Here is an 18,728-nt window from a genome sequence, read left to right as displayed (position 1 = left end):
GCTCCCCGGCTAACCCCCTGTCACACTCTGTCAGGAGGCAGAAAGAGGGGGAGAGAGGGTGGAAATCTGACTGAGCAGGAGAGAAGTTGGATAATCCAGCTGTGGCTTTAGTTCAAGGTTGATTGCTGTCACAGTTTCAGGCACAGGCGTCGTCATGCGTCCGCAGACCACGTGCAAACACGATCAGTGGGTCACACTCCGCCTGTTTTATATATACATGCACGGTATTCTTTTGGTCACACTTTTATATGCTAATAGTCCTCCTTTTTGTCAGGGCGAGTTTATTGTACAGCGTCCTTGTGTTCCTGAATGGATTGCCCATCGAGCTCTCTGTTGCAGTGACATCGTGAAGTATACAACTTATGGGAACTTTTTTTTAATGGGAAAATGGGATTTTTTATTTTATTTTAAAATGAATTAATCACATCAATAAGCACATATCAGTAATTCGAAAACAACGTTTGAGAAAAAAATAGGCCCTAATTTCACAATCGCCTTTTTTCTGCAGAGTTCCAGCCCGCTTCCCTCCTCCGCGTGTATAGACCGTTTTGTCCATTCAAAGGTTATCCGCCAAGATCACCTTTGTTTTTTTTTGTTTTTTTTTAAATGCTCATATTCATTCAATTAATCTGGGCTCTAATTTGTTTATATATTTATTTACTCGGTCTCGCTATCACTCTCTCCTTTTTTCATCTCTCTCCAACGATTATCCTGGCGTCTAATTAGAAATCGATGCAGCTGGGCCGGCGGGTATTTGCAATGTGTTTGTGGACGTTGAGAACAATTCCCCGGACAGAAAAGACTGAGAGAAGAAAGAGAGAGGAAGAGGAAACGCTACACTGCACTGCAATATATGCACACACACACAAACACACCACACACATATTCTGACAACCGACTTTATTGCTTGCAGCTATTCTTCTTTCTAAAAAGGCAGCAGGGTCCGTTAAAAAAATAGAGAGAGAGAAAGAATGGAAGGAAAGGAAAAATGAAAAGAAAACCATTTTTTTAACGACTGACGCGAGGGAATTCTGCAGAATTGTTGAGGAGTGTTTCCCCGTCTTTAAGGAAAACAAACAAATCTCGAAGTGGAAAAGCACTTTAAATGTGATGGCCTGTATCTAACCCCAGCCCAAAAGTCGAAGGAGCCAATTCACCAGAAAGTTCTAACATGCGCCCGACTGTAGCTCGACATATATGCAAATTAATATTGTGGTTATTATGATTATGATTTTGAGTGTTATTATTATCGTTAATAATATTGATATTATTATTATTAATGTGGGCTAATATTGCATGCATATTATTGGCCTTTATGCCTTCATATGCAACATCGCACTACTTGTATTTCAAACATTAGTCCAAATGTATCCAATTTATCCTTTTTTTTCTTCTTTTTTTAAGAACTGTGCAGGGCGATTAAGCAAAGACGTTATGACATTTTTGAAAGTTGTTTTTCCCCAATAATGAAGTCTAAATTTCCTCTTGGCTTTTGTGTGATTTCCGGACCGTTATGTGTCTCTTAAAATACCTGTAAATAGGACGGCAAGTTTGAAAGTTTGGGAGGGGTACGCTATATGCTACACTTAGTGGAATGGGGTCACACGTTTTTCTTCTTCTTCTTCTTCTTCTTCTTCTTCTTCTTCTTCTTCTTCTTCTTCTTCTTCTTCCTCGGCCATTACCGTCGCCGGTGTCTCTGTGATGCTCACACCGAGCTGCAGTCGCCTCCTCTCCGCCGTGTCCCGTAGAGACGAGTCGGTATAAGCGACGGGTTAGCGCCATTACCGGAGCCAATCGAACCTAACCGGATTAGCAGCTGCCAGATGACAAAAAGAAAGTGTTCCAACCAAGTGAAAAAAAAAAAAGAAATGTAAGAAATGAGAGCCTCGCGCTGTTATTAGTTCAGCTTTACACCACGGTGTGTTTACCGTCTGTGCTCTGGTTTTATTGGCTCGACCCATAATCTGTTTTCAGACGCTGTTCCTCTCTGTTTTCTCTGTTCATCATCCCAAACGAGATGCATCACTTTCTGTGTGTGTGTGTGTGTGTGTGTGTGTGTGTGTGTGTGTGTGTGTGTGTGTGTGTGTGTGTGTGTGAGAGACTCTTGGTGCACCAGTCAGGAAACGTCATATCGGGAAATGCAGTGTTGGAGTGTCACCCCCCTCTGCATGATGAGGAACACTGAATAACTTGCTTTTTTCTCCTTGTTGCTTCACATTTCATCAACCCCTGTGATGCTTTACTTGTGCCAAAACCATCAGTCTGGGCTCCCCGGTTTGAGTGTGTGTGTGTGTGTGAGAGAGAGAGAGAGAGAGAGAGAGAGAGAGAGAGAGAGAGAGAGAGAGAGTGTCTGTATGTCGTCTTTGCTCTGTGCAATATAGCAGTAAGTCATATTTGAGGCTCCATCCTTGCATTTTCTGTCAGTCTATCTTTCCATCTTGCACGCTCATTAAACGTCCCTCACACACAGAGACTCTCTCTCTCTCTCTCTCTCTCTCTCTCTCTCTCTCTCTCACTCCCAGTCTCTTTCCCTCTCCTTCTTCTTCTTCCTCCGCGCCTCACGCTCCCCTTGCCCGTGGCTATATGATCGTGAAAAATGTGTTTACAAAACTCGCTCTCTCACAGATCAAACCGTACGGACGAATCAAAGACTTTGGAGAGAGGAGAGAGAGATAGAGAGAGAGAGAGAGAAGGGGAACGAGCAGAGGGTGTGTAGAGGCCTTATCATTTTAAAATTCTCTATGTGTTATTCCCTTTTTTTCTCCTCTTGTGTTTGTGTGTGTGTGTGTGTGTGTGTGTGTGTGTGTGTGTGTGTGTGTGTGTGTGTTGATGTCTGCCTGTATCTCCTTTGGTAATACAATATCTTTAAGGCCCCCAAAACAACTATCTGTGTCTCACAGTTAAATATGAGATAATGCAATATTGATGTCTCCTTGTCTTTGCTATAACGCAATACTGGGCCCATTCTGGCTGGACGCACTAACATGGAGCGATAGTGCCCTTGCACTTAAAAGAATTACTGTGATCCCGTAATACATTTTAGAGGGATACTTCACAAATATGAAGTCCCTAAAGGAATATAGTTAGGGTTAGTGAAAACAGAAGAGTTAAATATTTCCAAAGTAGCATCAGGTCACATTTCAGATGAATATTCAGACGTTGGACATGATTATTTTTCATTTTTTGTCTCTTTATGCATTTGGTTTTCAAAATAGTGATTCCAGATGCTGCAGGTGGCCCCAATTTAAAGTGACTCAATCTCACTTTAATTTGTGCTTTTGCAAGTCAAAAGCACAAATTAAACACAGTAATGGGCACTGCATGCACTTTTCATGTTGTTAACGAGTCAGATTCTGGCTCACAATTTTGTGGATTATTGATTACGTGGGATAAACAAAATATAATGCATTCATCTAGGTATACAGTGTGTATGAGAACAGGCTGCAAAGACTGTACTCTTGAGATTTATCAATTATTAGTTCATATGATGAATGTTCTTAATTGCTGTTCATAGTTTCACCTTTTTAAATATTTCATAACGCCACATTGAGACCAAGATTGATGAACTGTTTCAACCGGGATAAAAATAGATTATATTCATTGTTCTACCCCTAACAAGGTGTTGCATGCAAATATATTATAATTGTATCTGTAAACAAAACAAAAGGAAGTCTTAGAATTTCCAAAAGCACAAAAACTGTACAAAAAGTTAAAAAGAATTCTGTATTTGTGCGATAAGTGCAAAATAAACTTAATAAATGTGAAGTTTAGGTGTTGGTTAAAGTCTGGGAGAGGTCTTGGTCACATGCTGTTATTATTCGGTCAAAATTTCACGAGGTCAGGCTCTTTGAGAAGTTGAACAGCATGAGCAGAGGTGTGAGTATGACAGAGGCTTGATGTTTTTATATACGAGGAAAGACTGTCTAAAATAATCAGACAAGGACAAGATGAAGCCATACAAAAGACAAACAGCGGGACACAGGAGGATAGGAAGAGGAGTGTCAGTTAGAAGCTGAAGAAGGGGGTAAGGGGTGAGGAGAGGAGAGGGAGGGGGGCAGACAGACAGACAGGCTAGGGGAGCGATTATAGCAGGGTTTATGTATGAGCTATTGATTGAGTCGGTGGTGACTTCTTGAGTGGTTAATTCGGGAAGTGAGAGCGATAGAAGAGAGTAACTCACTGACCAGAGGGGAGGGTGGGTGAAGGGGGGATAAAGAGAGAGATAGAGGCAGCGTGATGAGGATGAGGAGAGAGAAGTGCATTTCCTCCGGTAAAAGTGTGGAAAACAAGACTCTATTTTGCAAGAGATTATGTTGTGGTTCTTTGTGACTAATAAGAGAACTATTAACCATTGTGTTTTGTTGAAATCTGCTTTATTTCCTTGTTATTTGGGCTCCTCAGACCCCACGGCTGTATGAATAATGATAATATTCTCTTCTCTTCTGACTTTATTTAAAATCCAATATGTAAAGAAGTGTTGAGCTCCCTCCCATTGCAACAAACTGGGCTTGCCCATAAAGGTGACTAAATACAGGAGTGGCCCTAAATAACTCCTACTCCATGTATTTCTGCATGGACAAATACATTCTTTTGGTGAGCCAAAAAGTCATTCACACACAAAGAAATGTATGTCATCCTAGACCCCCAAAAGGTCAAACCATTGACTATAGATGAGTCAAAGTCATTGTCAGACCTCTTATGAACAAACTAATTCAACTCCAATGACACAAATCTGAGACTTACAATCACAGATAGAGAATATAAAAACACATTGTATTTAACTATGTTTTACAAATTATGTTAATTAGCAATTAAAATTAAATTAAATCAATAACGTATCAAGGTAATATTTAGTTGTTTAAAGGGGTCTTCGGGTCTTCGGGACCCTAAACGGAACATTAAATAAGAAACAACGTAATATTCATACAGTGTACAAGTAAATGAATTACCTTAAAACCTCTTTATCACTATTATCATCAATGTTACTTTAAGGACCTGCAAGCAGTTAATTTCCTTTTTGAAAATAATAACAGATCAACCTGCTTCACATTCTAGACAAACGTGGCTATATTTTAGGACAACTTTGTGGCTTTTTTCAAATCTGCTCTTTCCCAGGCATTGAACCCCCCCCCCCCTCTCTCCAACAAGCATGCGCGTTTACACACACACACACACACACACACCTCTTTGGTCTCTATAGGTGTGAAGTTGAGCCCATAGGACACTCATCTGCTCGCTGCAAACAACAGATGGTTTCCTTGTTCTCACTGTATCACCTTGTCTGAGGAAGTCAAAATCAAGAGCAACAACTTGGACTAGGAAGCAAGGTGGTATGGGCGCGTGTATACGTGTCCGCGCACGTGTGTGTGTTCGTGTCGTGAGGAAAAGTGTGAATGATCTCTGTTATAGCCTCTCTCTCTCTCTCTCTCTCTCTCTCTCTCTCTCTCTCTCTCTCTCTCTCGCTCTATATATAAATATATATATATATATATATATATATATATATATATATATATATATATATATATATATATATATATATATATATATATATATTAGTTATTATTCTAAATGTTTCCAATGCATATGTCGTTAGTAATGCATCTCTCATAGTTTGTTTGCTGGTAGGATATCCTGTAGTCAAATTCCTAAAAGCTGCGCACGTGCGTATAGGCTGCGTGGGTTTTGCGTCCAATGTGTATGTGCTCGTGCATGCGTGAGTTTGTGCGTGTGTGAAGGTCAGCTCGCCGGCGCAGTTTCTTTTCCTATTTCTCTTCCCTCTCGCGCAGGTTTTGATCTCTCAGCCGCGAGATCAAAGGCGCTCTCTGGCTATTAGTCAGCGCGAGCCATTGATCCCTCATCGATCCACACGAGACACAGCCGCCCCGTGAACACCGCGCGAGGCTCCCCAAAGCTCCTCTCGCGCGTCCGGAGAGAGAGAGGGAGAGAGAGAGAGAGAGAGAGAGGGCGAGAACAGGAGAGAAGGAAAACGTAAAAGAGGGAGGTGGAGCTGTGTGTGAGTGTGTGCGCGCGTGCGTGTGTGTGTGTTTTTCGACTGGCGCGGGCAGAGCCAAACTCGAGCTTTTTCTTTGCCGCGGGACATGAAACAATGAGGCTCGAGCCGGTTTTAATAAAGCGCGCTTTCCCTCCTTTCAACTCTGGCGCGAGGCGGACGAGCCGGCAGCGGAGAGCGATCGATAATTAATGACGATGAATAATTTAACCCTATCGATTGATACTTTTTTCTTCATCCTTTCCCCCTTCTTTTCCTTATTTTCTTAAGGCCGGCGTTCCATACCACACTAATACCGTTTCACGCTCTCACATCCTCATCTCCTCTCACCTCTTAAAACTTGTTGGAGTACTCCACCTTTCATGAAAGCCTTAAAAACACGTTTCCTTATTTATCACAGGCAAAAGTAGCCTATTTATGACCAGAGCAGTCTCAACTTCTCCGGACTGTGGGAATCTTTAAAGCTCTGAAACTTCTCTTCGCTTACATGAATGAACCTGGCCATTAGATAAGGCTAGTAAAAAAAAAAAAAAAAAAGTCAACAAATCCAACAATGAATTGATCCACAAGTCTGTGTGCCTCCTATGTGCCATAAACCTCCATTGTTGTCCAAAAACTATGAAAAACACATAAATGAGCTGGTGCAATGAGAGACATGTTCCTTCATTATAGGGAATATGGCTACTTTAGTTTATTCTCTGGTGCACCAAATGTCTATCAATCCGCAGCAGAAAATAGTCCCCAAAAAGTTGCTCCGGTTTGGGTAACATTCGCTAAAATAAAAGTGCTCAGATGTTTTAGAAAATATCTTGAATGAAAGTGAGACAGTGTATTTGTGACCTATTTTTAAAGGTTGACACCTTCAGTTGGGACAAATGGGCTTTAGCGCTGAACGCCACAGACCGAGTAGGGAAGTATTGAAAGACAGACTAATGCATGGTCGGCTGAAGAAGACTAATATAGCCTAATATAAAGCCAGCCTTATTCTTTCAGCCTTTAAACTGAGGTCTGTTATTGGACCAGTTTAGCTCATTGTGCAAAAACAAAAAATCATTTCAGCTATTTCAAGTATGGACAGTTCTCAGTTTTCATATAGCTGGATTTAAAAACAACATATTTTCTGACTCATCGATTTAAACCTCACATTGGCCTCACAATCGCTGTACCCGCTGGTACATATATGTTTCAAGTCTGATTCCACTGAAAGATATTTTGGTTTGGCGGTTCTGTCCCTCGGTGTGAAGGACTCAGATCTAGCTTTGCTGCTGCCGTGTGGACTGATGGGAGTCACAGAGCCTCAGTACTCCTGTAGCTATACTACACATATTGGTTAAATACACAGACAGCACTGCACTGCTGCCTGTTCCTGTTGCAGCGTTGCACTGAATCCTCACCGTTTCATGTGACAGTGTGATATAGTGTGTGTTTTGGGTAAACTCAGGGTACAAAGGAAACGTGGAAATTTAGCTGCAGCAAAAGTTGTAATTTGGCCAATATAGTGCTAGTGGATGCAGTGCTTTGACTCTTTAACGCTGTGCACAATAGTTTTAGAGTGTTTCCAGCAATCACTGTTTTACTGTAATTTTGAGTGATTTTATTTATTATGGATCTACAAAACAGACTAATTTAAGGAATAACAAAAGTGAGAATGCTTATTTCTAACATAGTCCCAGGAAGAAAGACATATAACTATACTTCTAACAATATAATCAATAGACAATAAACCAACTACATCAGTGCACACTTATTGGTTTATATTAATCCAATGTATTCCTATTCCACAGTTTGAACCACAAGGAAGTTTTGGGGGACCTAAAGTAAAAAAAAAATGTGGTTACACTTAAAGTCTAAATATTTTCATATAAACATATTTTATTACTTATGGGAGAACCATTCGTATTCATTTGTGCAAAAAAAGTTGGAATTCTGTGTTGGATTATGCAGGATGGATTATTTTTTCTTAACCTTTCTGGTGCCGTATGTTATGGGGAAGGTAAAATATTAACAAAAAATAAAAAATGACAACACAGAGATGAATCATCCATTATTCTCTATCTATGACTACATCAGAAGAGATTCAGCTAAATCAGAAGAATTATCGGCCACCGTTCTCTTTGGATGGACAGGTTCTTTTTCCCTCTTTCTGGCCGATCCTCCCCCTCCTCTCCTCCTCCTCTCCCCCCCTCCTCTCCTCCTCCTTCCCTCCACTCTCTCCCCTCCTCGTTTCTCCTCTCTCCTTCTTTTCCAGCTCCTCTAACAAACCCATAGCAGAGTCCCTCTGTTCTTCCACCCTGAGGCTGACCAGTGTGTCAGAGCTAACCAGGGAGAGGAACAGAGAGAGAGGGAAAGACAGAGATAGCGGGAGAGAGGCAAGGATATAGAAAGGGAGAGAGAGAGAGGGTTCAGTTGGGCCTTTTTCAGGGGCAACCAAAAAAAGGAAGATGAGACAGATGTACAGAGCCCGTTTCATCTAGTGGAAAAAGAAAGCGGGAGAGGCCAGACTCTTCATGCCTCTCATATTTTTCTATCTTTTTATATCGTGACCCATCACTCTTTCCTTCTTTAGACAGCACTGGAGATATAATGTTGCCTGAATGTCAGGCTGCCCCCCTTCCTCCCTCTACCCAAGTCACTCTGCAGAATTTCAAAACATACTTGGTACTACAGTATATTCCGCACACTGTTTCCTTTTCATTCCCGTCAGTGGCCTACTAACCCTCGGCTCAGTTCTGCTGACGGGCCTGGTACTATAGATTACCAGCCTTGTTGCAAACTTGTATCACTGTGTAGCCGTCAGTCCTGTTTGGGAACAGGATGTTATGTTCTAAATACAGATCTCTTTCAAACACCTAAAACCCATTGACATTTTTTGACGCTTTTGAAATACACTTGTAATTTGGTATTAAGTTGCCAGCAGAAGGACTGAGCCGATCGTTAAGTTTGTAGCTAAAAGTAATTACCTTAATTCCATATGACTTTCCACATGTTTTTAGAGGACTCCTAAACCCGGCCTTTTCCTAATTAAGAGCATACTGTCTTCTTTTTCTGTTATCTCAGGTGGTTTATCACCATCTGGTGACATTATATGACGTTAAAAACTCAATACTCAAATACAACATGCATGCAAAAAAGAAATTGCAAATTGCTTTACAGGCGAAAGAAAATAAATAAGGCACAGAAAAAAACAAGGAGACAGACAGTACAAACCACTAAAGTTATAAAATCAAGAAAAAAGAAGAAAATGTGAGTTTAAAGTTGCTATAATCAATATTTTTTATATTAAGAAAGGATCAAATGATTATGAAATGTGAAATGGGTCATGAAGAGATACACCTGCAGAGAGTTATCACCCGACTCTCCCCCTCAGCCATACGGAGTGTGTGATGAAGCTTTAAATACCCCCTTTACACTACCTGCCCAGCTGAAAACCACAGAGAAAAGTTAGTAGCTAGAGCGTGAAGAAAGTGGAACGTTTTATAGCGAAATAGTCAGATACTTTTTAAAAGATGCACTCTGATTTTTTCGGAAACTTTGTGTGTGGTTGTTTGAAAGTCGAGCAAAAGCACAATAACCTTTCAGCCTTGACCAGCCTTGAGTCCTTGCATCTTCGTAGTGTGCTGAAGACACAAGGGAAAAACTGTCCCTAAAACCCACCGACTCTTTCAACTGAGTGAACTATCAAAAGCCTCTGACTCACCAACACACCAGAGGGTTTGCAGCATGAATGTGTGTTTGCTAAAAAAACTGTGTGGGCCTACACTCCACAACATGTGGAGGAGCGCAACTGAGGTTTCCTTTTGAGTGGTGAAGGTGCTGTTGTCCACATGCGCCTCTATTGTAAGTATTTACTATTGTCACCGGTAACTGTGTGATCCATCATCCAGACTGAGTTTTTATAGGTGGCCTTTTGTGGGAGAGAGGTCCTTTGTTTGGGCTGTTGTGTCCACAGTCGCTCTGTGCTGCATGTGTGTGTTTGTCTGTGCACATCTCTGTGCTCTATCACTACCATCTTTAGTAAACAAAGTGCATTCTCTCTTTCAGCTTGGTGAGATGTGTGTTAGTGTGTCTATATTGATTCAGTCAATATCTATGGGCTCCATATCTTATTTTGTGTGCTGCTCCTCACTGTGAGTGTGTGTGTGTGTGTGTGTGTGTGTGTGTGTGTGTGTGTGTGTGTGTGTGTGTGTTTGCTACCTGAATACCTGTATATTTGTGGCATATCTGCTTGAGACTGTGTGTTTACTGTGCTTGTACAATCCATTACAATCTGTGAGCATCTGTATCTGACAGTCTGTGCATGCATGTGTGTGTAAGAGTGTGTGCGTATGAGGAACAGTATTCCCTGGGCTGCTAGTTATAATGTTTCTGGGGGTGATGGGGGGAACTTGAAAGCCCTGCGCTGCCCAAATCAAAACTAACAAGGAAATGATGGGGGCTCCTTTATCTCCTCTCTGGCCTGGGGGGCCGAGGGGGGCGAGAATGAGAGACTCGGGAGGGAGGGGAGGAGGGAAGGGAAGGGAGGTGGGAGGAGGAGGAGGAGGGAGAGGGGGGGGGGGGGGGGGGGGGGGGCTGCCTGGCTTCCTCTTTGATTTGTAAAAAATGCATTACCTCCGAAATCAAACGGAAAATTACTGCGCCGAAGCAAAACACACAGAGCAGGAGAGAGGGAGAGAAAAGGAGATGGGTGGGGCGGGGGGAGCAGACTGTGGATAGGTGTGTGTGAATAGAAAGGAGGTGGGAAAGAGGAAAGGAGGATTCACCTGGTGTAGTTCCGCTGTTGGAGAGGAAAAGGGAGGATGGATATAGATGTAGGCGGTGTGTAGGTAGTATGAGAGTTAGCTGGAGAGACCCTGACAGACAGGAGCACACATATATACTATCCTCGGAGGAGTGAAAGCTTATACATGCTGTGGACCATGAGAACATGGCAAATGAAACAGATGATGCAGTATTGATGACCTATAGCCTACAGGGAAGAGGAAACTTATAGATTACTACCTCGAACACAAAGAATATCTTATTTTTTAAAGACTCCTACCAATCTCCGCTGAGGCCGACGTACGGGTTGTATCGAGTTTTAATGGAAGGACATATGTTTTGAAAGAGAGACGTTTCTAATTGTGCAAAGGTGAAAATGTGTGTTGATATCCTACCGGTACACTGAATTCACAGTGATCTAACGGGCTACGTGTAGGAGAGTTTTGTGGAAAAATCCCTCACGGAAATGAGGAGCTTTCTGTGAAGACATAGCTGTGATTTGAACCCCTGGTGATAACTTTGACTCATTACGGGAAATTGAACGCAGGCAGAGACACAAGGCCGATTTAATAAAAAAAAAGAAAAAAAAGATGAAAAATAAGAAATGATAACATGAATGATGTGGAGACAAAAAAAAACATGTGAGTGAGATAGGATGATTGCCAACTCTATATTTGAAGACAGAAGGAGCGGCTTGAAAACAAGAAAGATGAAGAGAGGGAGTGAGAGAGTGAGAGGGGCCACAATCCAAAGGCTAGAAGCAGGGTGAGAGCGAGCGAGAGATAGAGGGTTAGAGAGAGTCGGTCAGAGAGAGAGAGAGAGAGAGAGAGAGAGAGAGAGAGAGAAATGCCTGGAGTTAGTAATAATAATTTATACAAACACACCTTAATAATTCACGTTCCATTTCAATGCTGGAGGGAAAATCCAAAATTCACAGAGCATAATTAAATAGAGGCAGAGAGTGAAGGGAGAGATAGAGAGGCCAGCATTAAAGATACCAGTGTAGCAGCAGGGCATCTCTTCCATCTGAGTTTTGTAAAACAACTCTGATGAAACTGTGATAACCAAACACCTCACCGTCCCCTCACTGGTCATGGAAGCCCTCCTTACCTCCTCCTGTCAGCAGACGTCTACATGCGTTTCTTTCCGAGACGTTATCTTGCTAGCTGTCATTTAATTTGCTCGTTATTGCTAGCGATGTGTTCAGATCAGCTGCTCGCATATAAAAAAGTAGCGTGACGCAATGCCATGATGGATTGATCAAATCAACAGTTTGTTTGAGGCGTTCGTGCCTTCACAGGTGTGTTGCTTGGTTGTGGTTGTAAAATTGAATGGTGACAAATGACTGTTGAGGTATTTAAAAGAAAAAATAAAAGAAAATCTATACTACCACAGACGTGAACCTTTTCACGGACAACAGTATATGATTTGATTTAGTCACATAATATAACCATAAGCTGATTTCAGTTTTTTAGAATATTATTTAAAAAAATACCATATTATCAGTGGTGGAATGAGTTGAAAGCGCTTAATTTGGTTCTTTTGCTTTGCTGTTTCTAGTACTTTATATACTCCCTTGCCAGTTTATTACGTGCAGCTAAGTAAAACTAGTGCCATCAAATGCAACAGACATGAAATACAACTTTCTGATCATTGAAGAGGCTTCAGTTTGTGGTGGTGTTGAATTGTATTGCCTTGTACTGAGAGGCGTCTTTCATTGATATAAATGCCTAAATCACATAACAAACAAAACCTCTCCTGGTGAAGACTATTAAACCAACCGGTCTCTGTAGATAATTGTACTGCACCTGAAAATAAAGGTGCACATAGAGTTCTGTAACTTTATATGTATTTTTTTTAATTTAAAAACTCGACCAAGCAATAGCCAAGCCATATTATGTATTAAAATGTCCCATTTTTAATGAATAATATGGTTCAACTTTAACTTGGTTTTCAAAAGTCTATTTAATTCCTCCTGTTCATAAATGCACTATAGGGATGTCCACCATGTTGCATCAGACGCAGCCTCAGGTGGCCACACAAGATCACATCCATCAAACACCTTATCTCTACCAAAGACATATGAAACATAACCTTGCCATATTTCACATCGATTTAAGGTATGTTTTTGAACTCCTATTGCGCCCTTAGATCCTTACGCAATACCTCCATTTTCAAAAAAGTTTACACTCTTCAACTTCAACTTTAAATCACTGAAATAAACTTGCTGGGTAGTTTCTCTTGTTTTATATATATATACTGTATATATATAAAGATATATATCTTCTCTTTGTTTTGTTCCAGGTGTTGTGGAGGTATGGACTGTAACTGCGTCAGTGATCTGCTGCTCCCCCCGGTGCCCGCACTCTGGACGCCAGGTCAGTCCCACCGCCAAGCTCATGCAAGGGGTATAATTTCTTTGTTTGGTTTACCTAAAGTCATGTATTTTGTAAAAAATAAAACTACTCACACATGTGCAGGCATCTTCAAACATACCTCTAAATCTGGACCCAGGTCACGTGTGTGAATTGAGTGTAACCAGACAGCCAACACAAGCAAATTCAGTTATTATAAAACATAACCACCATCGTGAAAATCAAATTGATACACATTAAAATGCATCTCAAACTTTCATAAAAAAATAAAATAACCATACACACGCACATTGGTAAACAAATCCAGTCTCTGGTAGTAATTGGTTGTATATGTAATGTTTTTACAAGGCTAGTTAGTGCCAGATTCTCTTTGGGATGAGTCAAAAAGCTACTTAACTCAATCTCTGATGTGCATACAGTCGGCCCGAGCAGCATCAATCAGATCTCTCCCAGCGAGCTGTCATCATCCCACTGACCATTCTGTTGAAGCTAGAGGGCATTAGCGCAGACTAACACTGCTCAAGGCACATGCTGTGATATTAAACACATCATCCCTCACCACCATCACTCATCAGTCATTCAGACAGCGATCCCCCCCGGCAAGCGGCGGGACAAATGACAGGCCCTAACCTCAACCTCCCCTCTTTCCTGCTCCCTCTGCCCAGGGATCGCCTTCCCAGACTGGGCCTACAAGCCTGAGTCGAGCCCCGGGTCCAGACAGATCCAGCTGTGGCACTTCATCCTGGAGCTGTTGCAGAAGGAGGAGTATAACGGCGTGATCGCGTGGCAGGGGGACTATGGAGAGTTTGTGATCAAGGATCCAGACGAGGTGGCTCGGCTCTGGGGGTTAAGGAAATGCAAACCTCACATGAATTATGACAAGCTGAGCAGGGCACTGAGGTATGTGTTTGTACACGGTGTGCTGAATGTCAAGCAATAACACTGTTGGTATCAGATGAGTCAAGATGTTTATCACACCACGGTTTACATAAATTGTTTACTCTAGTTTGGCTGAATCCCCACTTACGTCTGTCTGTTTCATGTTGGTTTAATGGAAAGATAAAGGTGGGACTTTTCCTGGGGAACGTCAATACCCTCAATTTCTCCTTATCTGTGGACATCCTAATGGAAAGTTCACCATTGAGCTGCCAAATAAAAAATTCAATAGGGATTTTAAAATCAAGCCGCAGTCTGAAATTGCTTGGACTTCTTTAGAGTAGAGAACGGAGAAACTGCTCGGCACCGAACTTGCCGAAAGTGATTAAAATAATACCGTTCACACTCCATACCTTCAGCTTTTTACACCCCCAACCGCACACAGTTTTCTTATGCAAATACACACTACCCCAACTTGTTCCCCACCCCACCCCCTGCTTTCCTTTGGCCTCTTGTTAATGGGGGCTGTCGTCAGAGTCTAATTGTTATGAATTGGCTGGGGCCACAATTAGCCTTCTTAATTAGCCTCACTTAATTGCTCAATTAAGGGCCACGGCACAGTTGCCACGCAAAGCAAAACACATACACATCATTGCACTGGGCGCAGCCACTGTGGATACATGCTGATACTTACATGCTGCTGTGTTTGTTGATATCATGGGTCTGCATAATGAGGCGTTGATCGCCAGTGTTTAATGCTGAGGTGGTCTAATGCATTCTGTATTTTGGTGCACCGTGGTCACTTCAAAGCAAAGAAATGCAAGTGTTCAAAGACATGGCATCCGAGATTTAAAGTTCTAGGTTGCGATGAGACCCCCCCCCCCCCCACCACCACCACCACCCTGTGCTCTTCCACCTGAGCTCCTTTACTTGAGCCAGATGGCTCCATGTTTTGCCTTTACCGTTGATCAACCTTGCATCCTGGCAGACTGTACGTTGTGACACCTTAGTGGGTGGCAGAGGAAGCAGGCATGACGACAGCTCTACATGCCCAGCGGGAGACACCTGAGGTCGTTACCGTGGAGACTTCGCTTGTTGTCTCTGTAAATGTGCTTTTCTGGTTTTGGCAGCTTCTGAGTGTCATTTACATTTACACGTTGCCTGGGTTAGATATCATGTTTCGGAGTCCAAACTGCTTCTGATGAATTCCATAAATACTATATTTACCCTAATATTTAGTAAATTGTTTTCACTTCAACAATGAAAACTTGTTTTTTTCTGAATAAAATATGTTTTTTTACTAAGTAGAAATGCACTGGGTTTCTCATTTTGAGACACCAATATTCTTCAGGATCATGATATTATCTTTTCATTTATTTTAATGCCGTAATCCATATCATATTATACCATAATCTAACACCCATATCTTTTTTTAAATTGATATAATCTTGTGCACGAAGAAAGAAGTATCTTCCTTTGTTGTTTGTGTATTAATGTTGACTGTATGTTAAGAGCCTCTGAGGCTCAAAGGGATTCTGGTTTTTGGCTTTTTGTCTGGTAACAGCTGAATAAAATTTCCCTTTAAAGAACCATATTGTATTGAATCAATGCAGGCAGACATGAATTGATTTGAGTAAGGAGGAGATGAATAAAAACAGTGGGAAATCAGCGTAGCTCTTGTCCTACAGCGCTGAAGTTGTTTACTTATTCGTTTCTGTTAGCGATGAGACACAAAACCTTGATGCGAGCATTATATTAATCCTTCCCTCCTCTTTTCCTTTTCCTCTTCCTTTTTCCTTCATCCTTTATCCCCCCACTCCATCCCTCCTACTATATCCTCTCCTCCCCTCTCCTTTGCAGGTATTACTACAACAAGCGCATTTTACACAAAACCAAAGGGAAGCGTTTCACCTACAAGTTTAACTTCAGTAAGGTCGTGTTGGTGAACTACCCCATTCTGGACATGGCCAACTCTCCCTTCTTTCTGGCCCAGAACCACTTCAATGGGGGCTCTACCGCTCCAGACTGCAGCCCAGAGGTACAGAGGGTAGGATGAAGGGACTGGAAGAGGGTGGGATTGGTAGAGGGATGTATTTTGTAAGATAAATGAAGTGTAAATCATATACAAAATGAACAGAAATTCACAGTCTGACACATTAAAAAAATTAGATGCCTACAGACAGAAATCTAAATCATAACCATATTTGATTTAACGCACGGAGAATTAAAAATTTTAGAAAACTGGAACAAAGAAAAAAAAGGAGAATTAGCAAGACATAGTGCTCTACTCCTTAATTTTTTATTAATAATTTGATTGAGATAACTGAAATCCATTTCACACAAGTGATTTTGCCGAACGAGTGGTAATCATCACGTCTATCTTTTACTCATTGCCTCTAATGGTGATCCTAATAGAATACTTATTTGCCCAGAGAGATTTTAAAGTTGTTATAGATGTAAATGGTATCAGAACACAGTTTTTGTGAAAACATTTTATGACTTTACTTGTGGGTCTTTTAAAGTATTAAGAGAAAATAAAACAATTAACCGTTTTTAGTGTATAGCTGCACATAACTGTCTTTTTTTGTGTGCCAGTGTGCAGATAATTTCATTTCAAACAACTAATGTCCCAGAAAGTGCACGTAACTTGAAAGTACAGTAAGAGAGAATCATCCATCATGTGTCCGCGCTACCCTTAAGATGGGATAAGGAGACATAGTCTTTGAAGGAGACGGTGGAGGAGGACGGTTTTAACTTGTCCTTAAAACAAAAGAAGACGTTATCCCCTCCTTCTCTCATCCGTCTCCGATGGCGTATCCATCTGTCATCGATTGAAAATGAAAGAAATGGAAAGCAAAGGGGTCGCGTCAGATCAGATCAATGGCGGGTCATTAATGCGGTTTGTTAAGCAACGCAGATCTTGCAGCTTGGGAGTACAGTCTCGCCTTTCAAACTTGGGGCTGCGGGGTGACAGATACTATTGATCCAAAGTCCTGCTCGGGGGGGAAAAAATCCCCCCTTTGTCCCCTTGATTCCTGAGATTCAAGTGTTCCATTTATTTTACCTTGGCTCCTTCTTCTTCACGTATTTTACACCGAAAAAAATAAATCAGCACACACACACACACACACACACACACACACACACACACACACACACACACACACACACACAGCTGTCCTACATCCTGAATGGATGTCATTCTCTCAGATCTCAGTCCTATTCGTCCTGTGTCCCTTCATGCAGGACGAAGGCCAACAATCCCTCTCTCTCCTCGTCATTTATCCTTTGTGCCCACAATCTTAATCGCTGGTCTCCATTTGACTCTGTACTCTTCCTGCCTTTGAGTCTCTGAGCCTCTGTGTCCTCCTACCTCCCTTTTTACCCCGAGTCCCATGACACCCCTTTTTATCCTGTCCTTGCTGCGACTCTGTCACTGTTTGCATCACACTCTGCCGGGCACTGCTGCGTTGTTCAGTGTAAAGTCATATGTTGACAGCAGTGCCCTGCCATAAGGGGGGATTTGTAACAATACGTGTGTTTTATTTGAGAAGTACACACACTAATTAAATAATTTTCCTACTCTCTTTTTTTCTGCCCCTCTTTGTCTCAGGCCATACAGTCTCTGTTTCCTCGTTTGCCAGACTCTGGCAGGGGAACGTCCCTCTTTGATCGAGGGACCACGGCACCAGGGCCCGAAGGAGACAAGCTGAGACTGGATGCATTCCCCTTCCTCAGTACAGGTGAGCCAAAACAAAAGTTAGTCAAAAGTGCCAGAGCAAAAATAGGAATCTTTCTGTATCCCAAAGACTTTTTCCATGAGAAGAAAGATAGCTTTAACAGAGGGAGCATGAGGCGGTATAGGCAGCAAACAGACCTTCCTAAACAAAGGGAGGAAGAGAAGGTAGAGGGAAAGAGGAGAGGAATGAGGATATGGGGAGGCATGAACATTTATTGTTAAAGGAAATAAGAGAGATGGCTGTCCCATCGCAGCCTGCGGTGATGTTGTGCTTCAGGTGAGAGAGGCCAGGTTCGCCTGTGAATTATGCATTTCAGCTGTGGTAAGAAACGAGGTGAAAGCCGGAGACAATCGTCCACCTTTTCAGCAGGATTCTCATCATTTGTCCTCTTCTCTCGCTGCATATAGCGTCAATGAATGCAGCGTTGATTTGTGCGCGTTTGCCTAATTGTCAGTATACGTGCATTAATGCATCTGCCTTTGTGCTTCTACGCACGCTACATGTGCATCAGAATGTGTATGAATGTGCAGAGCTAGCGAGGAAGTGCGTAAACAGATGTACTCACACACACACACACACACACACACACACACACACACACACACACACACACACACGCACCGCCCTCCCCATCCTTCCCCACTCTGTTTGTCCTCAGGTCCTATTCCCCCCTTTTTTCCTTCTCACCCTCCTCTCCCTCCCATGTGTCCCTGTTGTCCTAATCCCTTCCCAGGCAGGAAGGCCCTAATTGAGGGTGCAGGCTTCAGTTTGTGGCCTGTGGGCGCCCATTACTGTGTTTTCATAAGCAAGTGAGGCCTGCCTGACTGATTCAATATTCATGTGTCTGCCAGCTACTCCTGGCCCAGCACGCAGAGACTCCACCACTGTCAAATTAGCCCTGCATAGTAAATAACAGAGTGAAAGAGAGAGCGAGGAAGACTGAGAGAGGTGGAGGGTGCAGCAGAG

General features: G+C 42.2%; 1 protein-coding gene across 1 annotated transcript in view; it reads left to right on the top strand.

Annotated features, from left to right (window-relative positions):
- Nucleotides 1-18,728, top strand: part of erfl1 (Ets2 repressor factor like 1) — a 36,195-nt gene that overhangs the window by 14,143 nt on the left and 3,324 nt on the right. The window contains exons 2-5 of the mRNA XM_068735936.1: nt 13,076-13,149; nt 13,812-14,046; nt 15,883-16,060; nt 17,636-17,765. Of these exons, the coding sequence (XP_068592037.1) occupies nt 13,089-13,149; nt 13,812-14,046; nt 15,883-16,060; nt 17,636-17,765 (604 nt within the window). The 5' untranslated portion in view covers nt 13,076-13,088. The remainder of the gene's footprint in view (nt 1-13,075; nt 13,150-13,811; nt 14,047-15,882; nt 16,061-17,635; nt 17,766-18,728) is intronic.

This window comes from Cebidichthys violaceus, unplaced genomic scaffold, assembly GCF_023349555.1.
Source record: "Cebidichthys violaceus isolate CVI_PGR_0920_01 unplaced genomic scaffold, fCebVio1.0.p SCAF_7, whole genome shotgun sequence".
Classification (NCBI taxonomy): Eukaryota; Metazoa; Chordata; class Actinopteri; order Perciformes; family Stichaeidae; genus Cebidichthys; species Cebidichthys violaceus.
This window is presented reverse-complemented; position numbering and strand designations above follow the sequence as displayed.